The sequence below is a fragment of the Microcaecilia unicolor genome, chromosome 6 (assembly GCF_901765095.1).
Source record: "Microcaecilia unicolor chromosome 6, aMicUni1.1, whole genome shotgun sequence".
In the NCBI taxonomy this organism is placed as follows: domain Eukaryota; kingdom Metazoa; phylum Chordata; class Amphibia; order Gymnophiona; family Siphonopidae; genus Microcaecilia; species Microcaecilia unicolor.
In genome coordinates this window covers 202,233,805-202,252,330 of record NC_044036.1, presented here as the reverse complement: position 1 = coordinate 202,252,330, position 18,526 = coordinate 202,233,805, and the positions used below count along the sequence as shown (strand labels likewise).

The window sequence follows — 18,526 nt, the reverse complement described above, 5'->3', positions numbered from 1 at the left end:
AGGCAGGCAAGTGATCCTCTTGGTCAAAACCAGCCCAGTTATGTACATTCTTAATGACTGAATCCAAAAAAAATCATCTCCACTATTTTGAATATACACCTCTAGGGAGACGACCTCAGTTCAAGAAGGCAGGAACCAGCTGCAGAATGAGCTAAGTTACTTACCTGTAAAAGCAGGTGTACTCCATAAATAGCAGGACCTGAGTCCTCACAAATACCTTTGCTCTTCCAAAAACCACACAGAGGCTGCCAGAGTGGTTGGACTGTCCTCTCATATCCTGAAAGCACTATCTGCCCCTTTAGCTTTTCAAAGCCGAGAATACTTTGCACTCTTTTTTCCCCCCTAATAATTCAGTCTTCAATTAAAAAACATGCTTTTTTCTACTTTCCCTCTTCTTAAGAAAACAAAAATTAATTGAACTTTCTGGAAGGTAATCAGTAGGATTGTTCAAACTTAGAAGTGTGTCTGTTCCACCTTAATTTCATTTACATTAGAAAAGAACATAAGCACCACAAATTTTTTTTGAAGTTAAGACCAACAAAGATAGCATTTTTAGAGACGTGGCTTGTATCGCTTTAACTTTTTGACCCAATGGACTTGAGTCAGGAAAGAGTGAATTCCACATTCCATGGTTCTATACTTTAGAAGATTAATTACTTTACTAAGTATTAACCATATTTTGAAACAGGAGAAGTGATTATGTTAAAGATCAGATTTTTAAGTTAAATGAATTTGTTCTTGGACTTAGCTGATTCCTCTCTTATGTTTTTATTGAATAGTGTCATCAGTAGTTTGTGACTAACTTAGATTATCTAAAAATGTGGATAATCACACATATCCACAGCAGACAGTGTGTGTTGGTGCTTTGTTAACATTGGCTTGTTTGGCAGGTCATTTCTAAGTGAAATACATTTTCTAATTAAAATATTTTTTCATCTCAAGGGTAAGGAAACAACAAATTGAAAATTGTTCATTGCAATATGAACATTCCTGTTTGATACTGCAAAAAAAAAAAACTCTTTTCTTATATGTATTCCTAATTTGAATGAGAAAAATATTGTAGTAACAGTACAGTAAATGTTTCAGTGCATTTCACCTTCCAACCATTAAAATGAAATTAAAGCAGACCACAGAGGGGAAAAAAGTTTTACTTTTCAATAAACTTCCAATGCAAATTATAGGGAAGAAAAAATGATATATGCTCCAAATGCAGAAATACTGTCAAGGATTTTCCCCTGGCCTGAAAGAATGTCACAAGAACCCCCCTCCCTATTTCATGCTCATTTCTCTAGCATATACTGTACAGTTTCTAAAAAAAACTTACAACATGAAATGTGCTTCCCACAGATCATAGCACTTCTCTTGCTTTCTGTCTGTTGTCTTCTGACATTAGCAGTTGTATTTCCTCCATGACTAGCTACTGAAGTACTAACACTGGGGCTAATTGCTGGAATCTGGAAACTCTGACACCAAAAACAGAGGATGTACTGACCACTTCCTCCATTGACACATTTAAGATTAATTAGGGCAGAACAGTGATGAGGTTATAAAAAGGCCAAGAAAGAACCCATAATACAGATTAACTGGGAAAAAAACCACACACAAAAAAAAGCAACATTAAAAAAAGTTTAGCTGTGTGAAAAGGAAAGAGCCCCATCTCTGTGTACCAGAGAAAAACCGAAGGGAGAACTCTGTTCCATTATTTTATCTACATAATAATGTATAGATTTTTCAAAAAATTTATCTAGATATGTAGTATTGTACACATCTACATACACTCCTCTTTGGATTTAAGATTAACTCAAAATTGGCATGGTGGGTTAAAGTTGGCTTACCCTCTATGGAGTCCTAGCAAAATTAAATAATTTGTTAGATAAGTTGCAACTAGGCAACTAAAAACTGGCTCTTTACTCTAAAACTCTACGACTTTATCTATCAGACTCACTTAACATGTAACACCATTCTCAGCCTTTACTTTCCAGCACCAAAATAAAGAAAAAGCAAGATTATGGTTAGATGCTTGTGATTTAGAAAGCTTTGTAACATCTATGTCTATTTAAGTAATCTGCACTGAAAAACTATCTCCTAATGAGGGAGCAAACACAGTTTAAAACTATAATAAAGTAAACATCTTGGGAAAGGGACAACTGCTATCAAAATATACAATTTGAATTGTAGACTATTAGCTAAACTTATTTAAAAAACATAGTAAGCAACCCCCCTCCCACAGCTTGTCAATAATATTAAAGTATCTATCTCATTACAAGGAGTAGATTCCGGAAGAACCCAAGAAAAGGCTTCACACATGTCCATTCTTCATTTGGAAAGTTCAACAAATACAGTCCCTGGCAATTCCAAGTTTTGCAAGGGGTGTAGAGCAGCTTTCTCCACTGCATAGTCCAAGCTCCCAGGAAGCAAGAAGCAGCAACGGAAAATATGGATTCAGAATCTCAAGTGGGATTTGTGCTTTATCATGTACCTGTGCCAGAAACAGAAACAGTGTGCAAAAATGATAATTAGTTTGCCAATGGATGATTGCCATGTCAGTCCCCTTCTGTAGGTAGATTCCTTTTTATTGAATGTTGACAGTTCTATCCCAACATAAAGGGGTCCTTTTACTAAGGTGTGCCGAAAAATGGGCAGCACTAGCGTAGGTGCCAAAAATGGACGTGCGTCAAAATAAAAATTGGAATGTCCATTTTGGGTTCGAGACCTTACCGCCAGCCATTGACTTAGTGGTAAGGTCTCACGTGGTAATTGTCTACACGCATACAATGACGATTACCGCTCGGTTTCTGTCGCACGCTAGAAACTAAAACTTATTTTCCATTGCGCGTAGTGGATGAGTGTCAAAAATGAAATTACTGCAAGGGTCACGCAGTAGCCTGGCGGTAACTCCAAATCGATGTGCATTGGGTGTGCGTACGCACCTACGCGGCTTAGTAAAAGTGCCCCTACGTCAACATGGAATCAGCTATGTATTAGCTATTAAAGAAAAAAAGTAAACCTGATTTCCTCACCCATTACTAGACAGTCCTCCATATTAACCCCTCTAATTTATAATAATTTATAGCTTTGAAGACTACCACCACTATTCCAGTGCAGTAATGCTAACTAATTTATTTGTATATTTGGGCAACATCTTCTAGTGTTTAATTTCCACTTATTTGATGAATGAAGCAGAACTCTAAAGAGGGAAAAATGATAAAGGTCCACAATTTACAAAAATGTAGTTAATGCTGGTACCCAGTGAATGCCTACATTACAAATATTACAGTTCTGTACAGTGGTTCGTTTTATATCAAGCAGCCTTTTAAAATACCCTCTTAATATACATAAGAGTCATTTTTCTCCAAATATCAATTTTTGGACTTACTTTCCAATTCTTATAGTTCACAGATACCTGCTCAGCTCAGAGTGGGTTACACATATAAAAAAAACTGGGGACAACCCAGGAAACACAGAATATTGACAAAAAAAACAACTTAATGTTGGATGTAGAAAATAATTGACCATCAATCCAATATTCCCAAAACAACTGCCCATCTAAATGATAATCTTCTTTGGTACTCTGTGGTACTTAAAGGACCAATAAAAATATGCTGTATGTAGGCTTTTGAGACCATATAGATCCTTGTCTTCAGATACCAAACACAAGTACCTTATTTTAATCATTTGGGACGAGCCATAAAATGCTCGTTTCCTGAGATATTTTTATGTCTAAGAATTTCACAGCCAGATTTTAAAATATTAATTTCATGAACATGCCATGTTGCTCCAGAATGCACAGATGACCACGTTTGTGGCACTGAGACAGGACAGCATTACTGCATGTGATATAACGAAGACAACAGGAAGATAAGAAGGCTGCTGTTGGATCAGCAAGGTAACAGCTAGCCTGGAACATTCTGGCAAGCTGGTCTTACTACATAAGCAGAACTGCTAATTTGGCTTTTTATGGAGGAGTTACATCCCTAACAGCTTCCAAAACCTATATGCTTTAAAATAGCTTAATTACAATGTATTTATTATTTCAGTTGAAATGATCATCCTAAACTAATAGACACCCATTTTCAATATTTTCTATGCTAGTGTAATTTAAATAGCCTTTCAGCATAAGCAGCTCAACAGTTAGCTATGCTTCCCCATGGCTCTATACTATGAATCCATACCTTAAGGATATAACACAAATGTAAAAATCTGTATTATGGGCTTAATGCATACTAGATACTATTGGTTCTTTCTCTGGTCACACTTAAGCAACCCCATGTACCCTACCACTCAGTTAACACACACTCAAGCTCTAAAGCAGTAACAAGAGAGAGAATAGAGCCGAGTGCTACTTATGTATTTAAATTATTTTTATTTTCTAAAGTTTTGTGGCGTTTAACAGAAAAACAAAACAAAACAACAAAAAAAAAAAGGTTTGAATGGCTGACTTGAGGGAGCAATTGCTTAAGCCATTTACCGAAAGTGCACAAAACCATCTAGCACAAAAGGGCAGCTATTCCCACATTTATTTCTTTTGAGGCTCAATTCCTAATCCTTCCAAGCAGATTAAGTGAGGTGTTTTTGGTGAAGAACAATTTCCTTCATAGGGAAAGAGAAAGGAGATGGAATCTGATAGACTGTCTTTCTCTAATTACAAATCATATTATATACAGCCACTTCTTATTCTGTACCTGAGGGTAACTTGCCTAGAGTTACAGGAAGCTACAGTGGGAATCCAACCCAGTTACCCTAGATCTCAGGTTACTGATTAACCATTAGGCTTATTCCAATCCATTCCACTCTATATATAGAATACCCCCCAATATATATATCGAGTAGCTAGTAATGGATTGTTCAGTTTAACATTACCTGTCCAGGGTTTCCCAGAAACGTAAAAAGACAGGTCTATCCAAGTGCCGTTTATGGTAGCTTAGCTCCAACACTGTTACATCCCATTTCTGTACATTTGGATCCAGACGCACTTCATCGTACTTGAGGTGAAAAGCTTTGACTGGAAAAAAAAAGTATTTAATGTTACAAATATATATACCTTTAAAAAAAAAAAAAAAGACTGGTTAAATGAACATCAGGGAGTGCTAGGAAAGTAAAATTCCTAGACATAATAAATGACTGCTTCTTGGAGCAAATGGTCCAGGAACCAACAAGAAGAGGAGCTATTTTAGATCTAGTACTTGGTGGAATGCAGGATTTAATACAGGAGGTAACATATTGGGTCACTGGGAAACAGTGATCGTAACATGATCAAATCTGACTTAACTGGAGTGCAGTCACTAAAGAAGCCTACTGTAGCAGCATTTAATTTTCAAAAGGGTAACCATGATAAAATGAGGAAAATGGTTTAAAAAAAGCTAAAAGGATCAGATGCTAAAGTTAGGACTCTAAATCGGCCATGGATGTTTAAAATTACCATTTTGGAAGCTCAGACCAGATGTATTCCACAAATTAATAAAAGTGGAACGAAGAGAAAATGACAGCTAGCCAGCATGGTTAAAGAAAGAAGTTAGACTATTAGAGATAAAAGAACATCTTTCAGAATTTTGAAAAAAAAAAAAAAAAGGTCCGAATGAAGAAATCAAAACCAGAAGCAACTAGCAAGTTAGATACAAAACATAGATAAAGATGGCCAAAATAGAATATGAAGAGAAACTTGCCTCATAGGCAAAAACTTATGCTATTAACCTTTTCAGGTATATCAGAAGCAGAAAGCCTGTGAGGGAATCCCTGGGACCGTTAGATCATCAAGGAGCAAAAGGGGCACTCAGAGCCTTAGCAGAGATGGTTTTCAAGGGTGACTATCCCGAGAAACTGAAAGCAATCTCTGTGAATCTTGAAGTACCTGAAATGGAGTAGGCCATAAGAGGTCATGCGACCTATAAGGACCATTACATGATGCAATATGATATTCACCTCAGCATTCTGGACATTCTCTCTCTCTTTCTATATATATAATCTAGTAATATACTTTTTTGTATGATTCCTGATTTTTTTTTTTTTGTGTTGCCACTATTTTTCTCCTGCTTGACTTGATAGTGTGGGAGGTTTTTGTTAAATATTTTATCCCTTAAAGAGATTTAACTGTACCAGAAATGGTTTACAAGGGTGACGATGCAGAGGAAGTGAAAGAAATCTCGTGAACCTGGAAGATGTACAAAGCCAAATCAACAAATTAAAGAGTAGTAAATCATCTGGGCCAGATGGTATACACCACAGGTTATTGAAAGAAATCAAACATGAAATCGCAGATCCACTGTCAGTGATTTGTAACCTGTCGTTAAAAACATCCTTGGTACCTGAAGATTAGAGGGTGGTCAAAGTAATGCCTATTTTAAAAAAGGGATCCAGAGGTGATCTGGGAAATTACAGATCAGTAAGCCTGATGTCAGTGCTGAGCAAAATAATGGAAACTATACATTATAAAGAATAAAAATCATTGAACAAAGACAAACATGGTTTAATGGGACAGAGTTAATATGGATTCAGACAAGGGAAGTCTTCCCTCACCAATTTGCTTCATTTCTTTGAATGCATGAATAAACATGTGGATAAAGGTGAGCTGATTGATGTACAGTATCTAGGTTTTTAGAAAGCATTTGACAAAGCCCCAATGACAGACTCCTGAGAAAATTAAAAACCCATGGGATAGGAAGCAATGTTCTGTTGTGGATTAGGAATTGGTCAATGGATAGAAAACACAGGGTAGGGTTAAACGGCCAATTCTCTCAGTGGAGGTGAATAATGGAGTGCCGCGGGCATCTGTACTGGGACCGGTGTTATTTAACATATTAATGATCTGGAAATCGGAATGACAAGTGAGATGGTAATTTGCAGATGACACGAAATTATTCAAAGTTGTTAAAATTGCAGATTACTAAAAACTGCAGAAGAAGTTTAGGAAGTTGGAAGACTGGGCACCTAAATGGCAGATGAGATTTAATGTGGACAAGTGCAAATTGAGGCAAAGTGATGAACATTGGGGATGATAATCCAAATTATTTGATACTAGGTTCCACCCTAAGAGTTCAGCACCCAAGAAAGATCTAGTTGTCACTGTGTACAATACGATGAAATTTTCAGTCCAGTGTGCGGTGGCAGCCAAAAATGTGAACACAATGCTAGGAATTATTAGGAAAGTGATATAAAATAAAAAAAAGAATACTCCTCTGAATTGCTCCATGGTGCGACCATACCTTGAGTACTGTGTGCAATTCTTTTTCCTGTATCTTACTAAAGATATAGCAGAATTAGAAAAGGTTCAAAGAAGGGCGACCGAATGATTAAGGAGATGGAAATCCTCTTATATGAGGAAAGGCTTAAGAGATTAGGACTCTTCAGCTTGGAAAAGAGATGGCTGAAGGGGGTATGATAGAGGTCTACAAAATACTGAGTGGTCAAGAACGGGTAAATGTAAATCGATGTTTACTCTTTCAAAAAGTACAAAGAGTAGGGGATGCTCAAAAAGTTACATGGTACTACTTTTAAAACAATCAGGAGGAAGTATCTTTTCACTTAACGAATAGTTAAGGTCTGGAACTCATTGCCAGAGGATGTGGTATCAGTGGTTAGTGTTATCTGGGTTTAAAAAAAGGTTTGGACAAATTCCTGGAGGAAAAGTCCATAATCTGCTATTGAGAGACATGGGGAAAACCACTGCTTGTCCCTGGGATCAGTAGAATGAATTTTGCTACTATTTGGGTTTTCTGTCAGGTACTTGTGACCTGAATTGGTCACTGTTAGGAGCAGGATACCGGGCTAGATAAACCATTGGTCTGACCCAGTATGGCTATAAATCCCAACCTGTGTTATGTTTATTCCTGTCATCATGGGCTTTCCTGATTATCACTCTACCCTGAATATCAATATTGTGGAGTAAAGAATTATCCTAATTCATTTCGATGAAGACCTAATGTTATATTTTGATGCTAATTTTGAGAGGACAAAGACCCAGGTATTTAATCCACAACATACTAACATTTAACTCACAGATCATTCATGAAAGGTCTAAATCTGCACACTGGTTCATAAAATTATCTACAGCGAAGCCCCAGGATACATGATAGACCTCACAGACCTACCAACCAGAAACACAACAAGATCAGCACGAACATACCTAAATCTCCACTACCCAAACTGCAAAGGACTCAAATCAACTTATGCATGGGTTTTTCCTACATAAGTACACAACTATGGAACGGCATTACCAAAAGCCGTGAAAACAACATATGACCACCTACACTTCCGGAAATCACTAAAACCTAACCTGTTCAAAAAGGCATACCCCACCGACCCAACTTAAATGCCAGAACCCTGCAACACAATCAAAACCAAAAAGCATAATGGTATTGGCACGGTGTCCCAAACCACCTCAAAGGTTAGTAATCGTGGCAGTATTCCCTTGCCAAGCAGAGGATGTGTTTCTATCATTTATTAGTTTTACTATACCATCTTAATTGAAGGGGAAATAAGAACGGTTTACAATGACTAAGGGCTCTGTTTAAGGCACGCTAGCATTTTTAACGCTTGTTAAAAATTAGCGTGCGCTAATGCTACAGATACTAGTGTGCGCTAAAAACGCCAGCGCACCTACAGCACGGCTCAGTAAACAGAGCCCTAAGTATCATACTTAATACTTAAAGGAAATCTATAAAATGATGGGAAAGTAAAACAAGCAGTACATTCAAATTAACAAGAATATACAATTCTAAAATAAAAAAAAATGTAAAGATTACAACAATGTCTATAAAACATAAGTCAACATTCCTACATAGATCAACAGTTCTACATTGCAGGATGTCCGCCAGGTCTCACATTTTGCTGAACGTTGTATCAAAGGAAACCAAATGCTAATTGAAAGAAGTGGGTTTTTTTTAACATAGTACGGAACAGTGTATATGATTTTTCCAGTCGTATCGATGTGGAAAGAGAAAGTAAACGGCTGAAGTGTACGCAGATTACCATCTGGCCATGGCAAGGGATGGCAAAACCAGTCTACTGTCAGTGAGTGATCGGAGAGTACATGTCGGAGTATAAGGAACAGTTAGAGCTGCCAAGTAGGAAGGAGTCAAGGTATATCCTTAACTGGATGGTTGGCTGATGCATTTGGAGTCGGAGGCATACTCCAGGCCCGAAGGGTTTAGGCTAGGTGGTGAATTTTGCCAAGAGTCATCTGTTCATTCAACAAGTCAATAGAGCATGAGAGTCTGGTTTGATATCAGAGAGTTGGTCTTCCTTCCAGAGCAGCGAATGAAAGTTCCAGGCTCAGAGGACAGCCTGTGTGCCGGCCACACCGAGGGCCTAGAACTAACTGCAGCTTCTGCAGTCTATCGTAGTGACCCTCAGTGTAGTGGAGATGAAAACTAACGGAATTCAAAAATGCGTGGGATAAACATAAAGGAATCCTGTTCAGAAGGAAGGGATCCTCAGAAGCTTAGCGGAGTTTGGGTGGCAGAGCCGGTGGTGGGAGGCTGGGCTAGTGCTGGGCAGACTTCTACAGTCTGTGCCCTGAAAATGACAGATACAAATCAAGGTTAGGTATACACATAAAGTAGCACATATGAGTTTATCTTGTTGGGCAGACTAGATGGACCATACGGGTCTTTCTCTGCCATCATCTACTATGTTACTAACACATCTCTTCCACTCTACGATTCCCTATTGTGTGTTACACATGAACCTTATTCTACCACTACATCACTTTGTAATTGTTCATACCGGAATTGGCGATCGCCTTTACGGTACTATGTAAGCCACATTGAGCCTGCAAATAGGTGGGAAAATGTGGGATACAAATGTAACAAATAAAGAAAGAAAGAAAAACTGAAAAGGCTGATAAAGTTGATAGTCTCTCATTTTATATTTGTTGTCAGGTGCACTGTGTTGGGCTCCAAACAATAATTAAAAAAATAAACCCCAAAATAAGAATTCACTTTAATTCACTCCCATCATAAACTTTAAAAAAACAACTACATATTGGCCAGTATTAATCAAATGTTCTTGGGGGGAGGGGGAGGACAACTTAATGGAGTACGTTATAAATTAGAGTCTCAATTTTTGGGATTGTATTAGATAAGCACTTAACATTTGACCATCATGTTAATTTGTTGACATCAAAGGTTTTTAGGCATCTCTGGAAGCTGAGATGCATAAGATCTTGCTTTGAAAGAGGTGTTTTTTTGATTGATTGTACAACATTAGTACTGGGACACCTGGATTACTGTAATTGTATTTATGTTGGCTGTAGTGCACAGATCCATCAAAGAATACAGTTACTGCAAAATACAGTGGCTGGTCTTATATTTCGATCTCCAAGGTTTGTTAGTGCTCAGCTACTACTGTGTGAACTGCATTGGCTTCTACAAGAAGCTCGCTCAGTTTTCAAGTTGTGCTATATGATGTTTACGATTTGATGTGGTCGAGCACTGAATTATATGTCACCTTTAACTACTGTACATTGAAAGAATTATGCAAACAGCTCAATGTACTATTTGACTTTACAGTTCCCTTCCTCCTGGGTTTGACTGATAAAAAAACTTCGATCCATACTACCACTCAATACCACTGATCACGAAAAATTTATGGATTGTCTGGACCCTACACCCGGTGAACACCCAGCAGACCAAACCTGGAATGACTTCGATCTGCTAACCGAAGAAACCATCACTCAAGCACTCAACAAATTCTCCAAAACCCATTCCAAACTGGATATCTGCCCCAGTAATCTAATAAGGTTCGCCCCCAAACGCTTCATAACAGACCTCATGTCACACCTGAACCACATGCTACAACACGGACTCTTCCCCAAGGACAAAGGAAACATATTACTTACACCCATACCCAAAAAAAGTCTTAAAGAAAAAATTAAATGACACAACCAACTATCGACCAGTAGCATCCATCCCCCTGATAGTATAACTAATGGAAAGTATGGTAACCAAACAACTTACCAACTACCTAAACAAATTCACAATATTACATGAATCACAGTCAGGATTTCGATCCAACCATAGTACTGAAACAGTGCTAACCACTCTCCTAACCAAATTTAAACAACTAATTGCAACTGGGAACAATGTGCTATTCCTACAATTTGATATGTCCAGCGCGTTTGACATGGTCAGTCACCAAATACTCCCGAACATTCTAGACTACTTCGGGATTGGAGGAAACGTACTAAAATGGTTTAAAAGCTTCTTAACAGCAAGATCCTATCAAGTGATCTCAAAAGCAAAAACGTCAACACCATGGAAACCTGAATGTGTGTACCACAAGGATCACCGCTCTCACCAACCCTTTTCAACTTAATACATAGTAACATAGTAGATGACGGCAGAAAAAGACCTGCACGGTCCATCCAGTCTGCCCAACAAGATAACTCATATGTGCTACTTTTTGTGTATACCCTACTTTGATTTGTACCTGAAGAGCCCTGAAGAGCACAGACCGTGTAAGTCTGCCCAGCACTATCCCCGCCTCCCAACCACCAGCCCCGCCTCCCAACCACTGGCTCTGGCACAGACCGTACAAGTCTGCCCAGCTCTATCCTCGCCTTCCAACCACCGGCTCTGGCACAGACCGTACAAGTCTGCCCAGCTCTATCCTCGCCTCCCAACCACCGGCTCTGGCACGGACCGTACAAGTCTTCCCAGCACTATCCCCGCCTCCCGATCTTGACTAAGCTCCTTCGGCACAGGATTCCTTTATGCTTATCCCACGCATGTTTGAATTCCGTTACCGTTTTCATTTCCACCACCTCCCGCGGGAGGGCATTCCAAGCATCCACTACTCTCTCCGTGAAAAAATACTTCCTGACATTTTTCTTGAGTCTGCCCCCCTTCAATCTCATTTCATGTCCTCTCATTCTACCATCTTCCCATCTCCGGAAAAGGTTCGTTTGCGGATTAATACCTTTCAAATATTTGAACGTCTGTATCATCACCCCTGTTTCTCCTTTCCTCCAGAGTATACACGTTTAGTTCAGCAAGTCTCTCCTCATACGTCTTGTAACGCAAATCCCATACCATTCTCGTAGCTTTTCTTTGCACTGCTTCAATTCTTTTTACATCCTTAACAAGATACGGCCTCCAAAACTGAACACAATACTCCAGGTGGGGCCTCACCAACGACTTATACAGGGGCATCAACACCCCCTTTCTTCTGCTGGTCACACCTCTTTCTATACAGCCTAACAACCTTCTAGCTACGGCCACTGCCTTGTCACACTGTTTCGTCGCCTTCAAATCCTCAGATACTATCACCCCAAGATCCCTCTCTCCGCCCGTACCTATCAGACTCTCACTGCCTAACACATACGTCTCCTGTGGATTTCTATTCCCTAAGTGCATCACTTTGCATTTCTTCGCATTGAATTTTAATTGCCAAACCTTAGACCATTCTTCTAGCTTCTGCAGATCCTTTTTCATGTTTTCCACTCTCTCCCGGGTGTCCACTCTGTTACAGATCTTAGTATCATCCACAAATAGGCAAACTTTACCTTCTAACCCTTCGGCAATGTCACTCACAAATATATTGAACAGAATCGGCCCCAGCACCTATCCCTGAGGCACTCCTTTCCCTCCTCCGAGCGAATTTCATTCACCACCACCCTCTTGCGTCTGTCCGTCAACCAGTTCCTAATCCAGTTCACCACTTCAGGTCCTATCTTCAGCCCCTCCAGTTTATTTAAGAGCCTCCTGTGGGGAACCGTGTCAAAAGCTTTGCTGAAATCTAAGTAGATTACGTCCATAGCTCGTCCATGATTCAATTCTCCTGTCACCCAATCAAAGAACTCAATGAGATTCATTTGGCAAGATTTCCCTTTGGTAAAACCATGTTGTCTCGGATCTTGCAACTTATTTGCTTCCAGGAAATTCATTATCCTTTCCTTCAGCATCACTTCCATTACTTTTCCAATAACCGAAGTGAGGCTTACCGGCCTGTAGTTTCCAGCTTCTTCCCTATCACCGCTTTTGTGAAGAGGGACCACCTCTGCCATTCTCCAATCCCTCGGAACCTTTCCTGTCTGCAAGGATATATTAAACAAATCTTTAAGAGGACCCGCCAAAACCACTCTGAGCTCCCTCAATATCCTGGGGTGGATCCCGTCCGGTCCCATGGCTTTGTCCACCTTTAGCTTTTCAAGTTGTTGATACACACTTTCTTCCGTGAATGGTGCTCTATCCACTTCATTCTCATTTGTACTATTTCCAGTCCATCGCGGTCCTTCTCCAGGATTTTCTTCTGTGAAAACAGAACAAAAGTATCTATTTAGCAAATTTGCTTTTTATCATTTTCCACATAGCGGTTCGCAGTATCTTTTAGTCTCACAATTCCCTTTTTAGTCATTCTCCTTTCACTAATATACCTAAAGAAATTTTTGTCACCCCTCCTTACATTTCTAGCCATTTGTTCTTCTGCTTGCGCTTTTGCCAGTCGTATCTCTCTCTTGGCTTCTTTCAGTTTCATCCGGTATTTCTCCATGTGTTCCTTTTCTTGAGTTTTTCTGTATTTCTGGAACGCCAACTCTTTAGCCTTTATTTTCTCAACAACTTGCTTGGAGAACCATATTGGTTTCCTTTTTCTCTTGCTTTTATTTACTTTCCTTACATAAAGGTTTGTGGCCCTATTTATAGCTTCTTTTAGCATGGACCATTGTCCTTCCACTTCTTGTACTTCCTCCCAGCCCATCATCTCCTTCCTCAGGTATTCCCCAATTTTATTAAAGTCAGCACGCTTGAAATCCAGGACTTTGAGTTTTGAGTGGCCGCTCCCCACTTTAGCTGTTATATCAAACCAAACCGTTTGATGGTCACTGCTGCCCAGTTGGGCACCCACTCGGATATTTGACAAGCTATCCCCATTTGCTGAGCACCAGACACCTTTAGCCAAATCGCTATCCAACCAAGGACTCAACCCGTACATCTATGCTGATGATGTAACGATATACATCCCATTCAAACAAGACATAACCAAAATCACAAATGAAATCACCCACAGCCTCCAAATAATGAGCTCATGGGCGGACGCATTCCAACTAAATTTAAACCCAGAAAAAAACACAATGTCTTATCCTGCCTCACAATACAACACAAACAAACCCAAGCCCATAAACACTCCGGTCTATACACTTCCGGTCTCAGACAACCTGAAAATCCTGGGAGTCACAATTGACAGAAACCTCACACTCGAAGACCATGCGAAAAATACAGCAAAGAAAATGTTCCACTCAATGTGGAAACTGAAAAGAATCAAACCTTTCTTCCCAAGGGAATTATTCCGCAGCCTAGTACAATCAATGGTGTTAAGTCATCTAGACTACTGCAATGTCATTTATGCCGGATGCAAAGAACAAATCATCAAGAAGCTCCAAACAGCTCAAAATACAGCAGCCAGACTTGTATTTGGGAAAGCGAAATACGAAAGCACCAAACCCCTAAGACAAAAACTACATTGGCTTCCACTAAAAAAACGAATTACGTTCAAAGTCTGCACCCTGGTCCACAAAATCATCTACGGGGAAGCCCCGACCTACATGTCAGACCTTATAAGTAATGCCACACTGGGAAAAGACCAAGGGTCCATCGAGCCCAGCATCCTGTCCACGACAGCAGCCAATCCAGGCCAAGGGCACCTGGCAAGCTTCCCAAAAGTACAAACATTCTATACATGTTATTCCCAGAATTGTGGATTTTTCCCAAGTCCATTTAGTAGCGGTTTATGGACTTGTCCTTTAGGAAACCGTCTAACCCCCTTTTAAACTCTGCCAAGCTAACCGCCTTCACCATGTTCTCTGGCAACGAATTCCAGAGTTTAATTACGCGTTGGGTGAAGAAACATTTTCTCCGATTTCTTTTAAATTTACTACACTGTAGTTTCATCGCATGCCCCCTAGTCCTAGTATTTTTGGAAAGCGTGAACAGAAGCTTCACATCCACCTGTTCCACTCCACTCATTACTTTATATACCTCTATCATGTCTCCCCTCAGCCGTCTCTTCTCCAAGCTGAAAAGCCCTAGCTTCCTTAGTCTTTCTTCATAGGGAAGTCGTCCCATCCCCGCTATCATTTTTGTCGCCCTTCGCTGCACCGTTTCCAATTCCACTATATCTTTCTTGAGATGCGGCGATCAGAACTGAACACAATACTCAAGGTGCGGTCGCACCATGGAGCGATATAGCGGCATTATAACATCCTCACACCTGTTTTCCACACCTTTCCTAATAATACCCAACATTCTATTCGCTTTCCGAGCCGCAGCAGCACACTGAGCAGAAGGTTTCAGTGTATTATCGACGACGACACCCAGATCCCTTTCTTGGTCCATAACTCCTAATGTGGAACCTTGCATGGCGTAGCTATAATTCGGGTTCTTTTTTCCCACATGCATCACCTTGTACTTGCTCACATTAAACGTCATCTGCCATTTAGCTGCCCAGTCTCGTAAGGTCCTTCTGTAATTTTTCATAATCCTGTCGTGAGTTAACGACTTTGAATAACTTTGCGTCACCAGCAAATTTAATTACCTCGCTAGTTACTCCCATCTCTAAATCATTTATAAATATATTAAAAAGCAGCGGTCCTAGCACAGACCCCTGAGGAACCCCACTAACTACCCTTCTCCATTGTGAATACTGCCCATTTAACCCCACTCTCTGTTTCCTATCCTTCAACCAGTTTTTAATCCACAAGGTAAAATTATGTATAATCATACCTGATAATTTTCTTTCCATTAATCATAGCTGATCAATCCATAGACTGGTGGGTTGTGTCCATCTACCAGCAGGTGGAGATAGAGAGCAAACTTTGCCTCCCTATATGTGGTCATGTGCTGCCGGAAACTCCTCAGTATGTCGATATCAAAGCTCCATCCGCAGGACTCAGCACTTAGAGAATTACACCCACGAAGGGACACTCTGCCCAGCTCACCACCGCCAAAACGGGGGAGGGGAATTAACCCAGCTCATCCCCACACAAGTGGGGGAGGGGAATCCGTCCAGCTCATCCCCGCGGAGCGGGGGAGGGACACCACACCCGCCGATGCGGGGGGATCTGGCTTATCCTGCAACCGCAACCGCGGGAGGAGCTGACTGACCCTAACACCGCCGAAGCGGGAGGGGTACAAAGCTGCCCTACAGCCGCACGAAGCGGGAGGGAGTGCCGGCAGAATTTATGTCTCAATCCAGCCCCGTAAAACGGGGGGGAGAGGAATGCAGCAGCTCACTGTAACACAAACTCGTCTCAACTCTTGAAGAATCCAAGTGAAAAAACTTGAACACGAAGTCTTTCTGAAGTAACTGAAGACTAAACTTGAACCTGAAATGCAACCAGAATAAAAACAGTACAGATATCTGGGAGGGGCTATGGATTGATCAGCTATGATTAATGGAAAGAAAATTATCAGGTATGATTATACATAATTTTACCTTCCATATCATCAAGCTGATCAATCCATAGACTGGTGGGATGTACCGAAGCAGTACTCACCCAGGGCGGGACATTGAAATCCCTGACCTCAACACTGAAGCTCCAAACCGGGCCTCCGCCCGTGCAGCCACCGTCAAACGGTAATGCTTGGCGAATGTATGAGCCGAAGCCCAAGTTGCCGCCTTGCATATCTCTTCCAAGGAGACGGATCCGGCCTCTGCCATCGAGGCCGCCTGAGCTCTCGTGGAGTGAGCCTTCAGCTGGATAGGCGGCACCTTCCTTGCGGCCACATAAGCCGCTGCAATGGCTTCCTTGACCCATCTTGCCACTGTAGGCTTAGCAGCCTGCAGACCCTTACGAGGACCTGCAAACAGGACAAACAGATGATCCGATTTCCGGAAATCATTGGTCACTTCCAAGTATCTGATGATGACTCGCCTCACATCCAGATATTTAAGAGCAGAGTACTCCTCTGGGTAGTCCTCCCTACGAAAGGAAGGGAGACAGAGCTGCTGATTCACATGGAAGCGAGAAACAATCTTGGGCAGAAAGGAAGGCACTGTGCGAATAGTCACTCCTGCCTCAGTGAACAGCAGAAAAGGCTCTCGACATGAGAGCGCCTGGAGCTCGGAAACTCTTCTGGCTGAAGTGATAGCCACCAAAAAGACTGCTTTCCACGTCAGGTCTTTCAGAGATGCCCTTGACAAGGGTTCAAAAGGCGGCTTCTGCAACGCTCTTAGCACCAGGTTGAGATTCCACGCAGGCACCACTGAGTGCAGAGGAGGGCGCAGGTGATTAACTCCCTTGAGAAAGCACACCACATCTGGCTGCGAAGCCAGGGAAGCACCCTTCAGGCGGCCCCTGAAGCAAGCCAGAGCCGCTACCTGGACTTTAAGGGAACTGAGCGACAGGCCTTTCTCCAGACCTTCTTGCAGGAACGCCAACACTGAAGAAATTGGAGCAGTGAAGGGAGAAAGTGAGCCTGCTTCACACCACGCTGCAAAGATACGCCAAACCCTGGCGTAAGCAGTAGAAGTAGAGCGCTTCCTCGCTCTTAGCATAGTGGCGATGACCTTGTCTGAGAAGCCCTTCTTCCTCAGACGCTGCCGCTCAATAGCCAGGTCGCAAGACCAAAGGGGGAGGGATCCTCCATCACCACGGGACCCTGATGTAACAGGCCCTGCTCCACTGACAGCCGCAGAGGATCGTCGACTGAGAGCCTGATCAAGTCCGCATACCAGGGACGTCTGGGCCAATCCGGACCCACCCGGATTACCCTGCCGGGATGCTTTGCCACCCGGTCTAGCACCCTGCCCAACATGGGCCAGGGCGGGAACACATAGAGGAGCTCTTGTGTCGGCCACTGTTGGAGAAGAGCATCTACTCCCAGGGATCGAGGGTCCCGTCCTCTGCTGAAAAAGCGCGGCACTTGGCAATTGGCCGATGACGCCATCAGAACTAGGCTCGGCTGGCCCCAGCGCTTCGTGATGTCCAAGAACGCCTGAGCAGATAGTTGCCAGTCTCCGGGCTCCAAGGTATGGCGACTGAGAAAGACCGCCTTGACATTCATGACTCCGGCAATGTGGGCCGCTGAAAGCTGCTCCAGGTTCGCTTCCGCCCACTGGCAAAGATTCATAGCCTCCTTGGCTAGAGGGGCGCTCTTGGTACCTCCCTGGCGGTTGACATAGACCACAGCCGTGGCATTGTCTGACAGGACCCGTACAGGCTTCAACACCAGTACCGGGATGAACTCCAAAAGCGCCAACCGAATGGCTCTGAGTTCCAGGAGGTTGATAGACCACTTTGCCTCTGCAGGAGACCAGAGCCCCTGCGCTGTCCTTCCCAAGCAGTGGGCTCCCCAGCCCGACAAAGAGGCGTCCGTCGTGACGACAATCCACTCTGGGGTCACCAGAGGCATTCCCGCAGACAACTTGTCTGTCTGCATCCACCAGCTCAGCGCCTTGCGCACTGCTGGGTCCAAGGGAAGGCGCACAGCATAATCCTCCGACATCGGAGTCCAGCGCCGCAGCAAAGATTGTTGAAGTGGTCTCATATGAGCCCTGGCCCAGGGCACTACTTCCATCATGGCCGTCATAGAGC

General features: G+C 42.1%; 1 protein-coding gene across 1 annotated transcript in view; it reads right to left on the bottom strand.

Annotated features, from left to right (window-relative positions):
• Positions 1 to 1,130: 1,130 nt before the first annotated feature.
• Positions 1,131 to 18,526, bottom strand: part of CDC73 (cell division cycle 73) — a 476,174-nt gene continuing 458,778 nt past the window's right edge. The window contains exons 16-17 of the mRNA XM_030205684.1: positions 4,861 to 5,002; positions 1,131 to 2,479 (exon numbers count right to left, since the gene is read on the bottom strand). Coding sequence (XP_030061544.1) covers positions 2,443 to 2,479; positions 4,861 to 5,002 — 179 coding nt within the window. The 3' untranslated portion in view covers positions 1,131 to 2,442. The remainder of the gene's footprint in view (positions 2,480 to 4,860; positions 5,003 to 18,526) is intronic.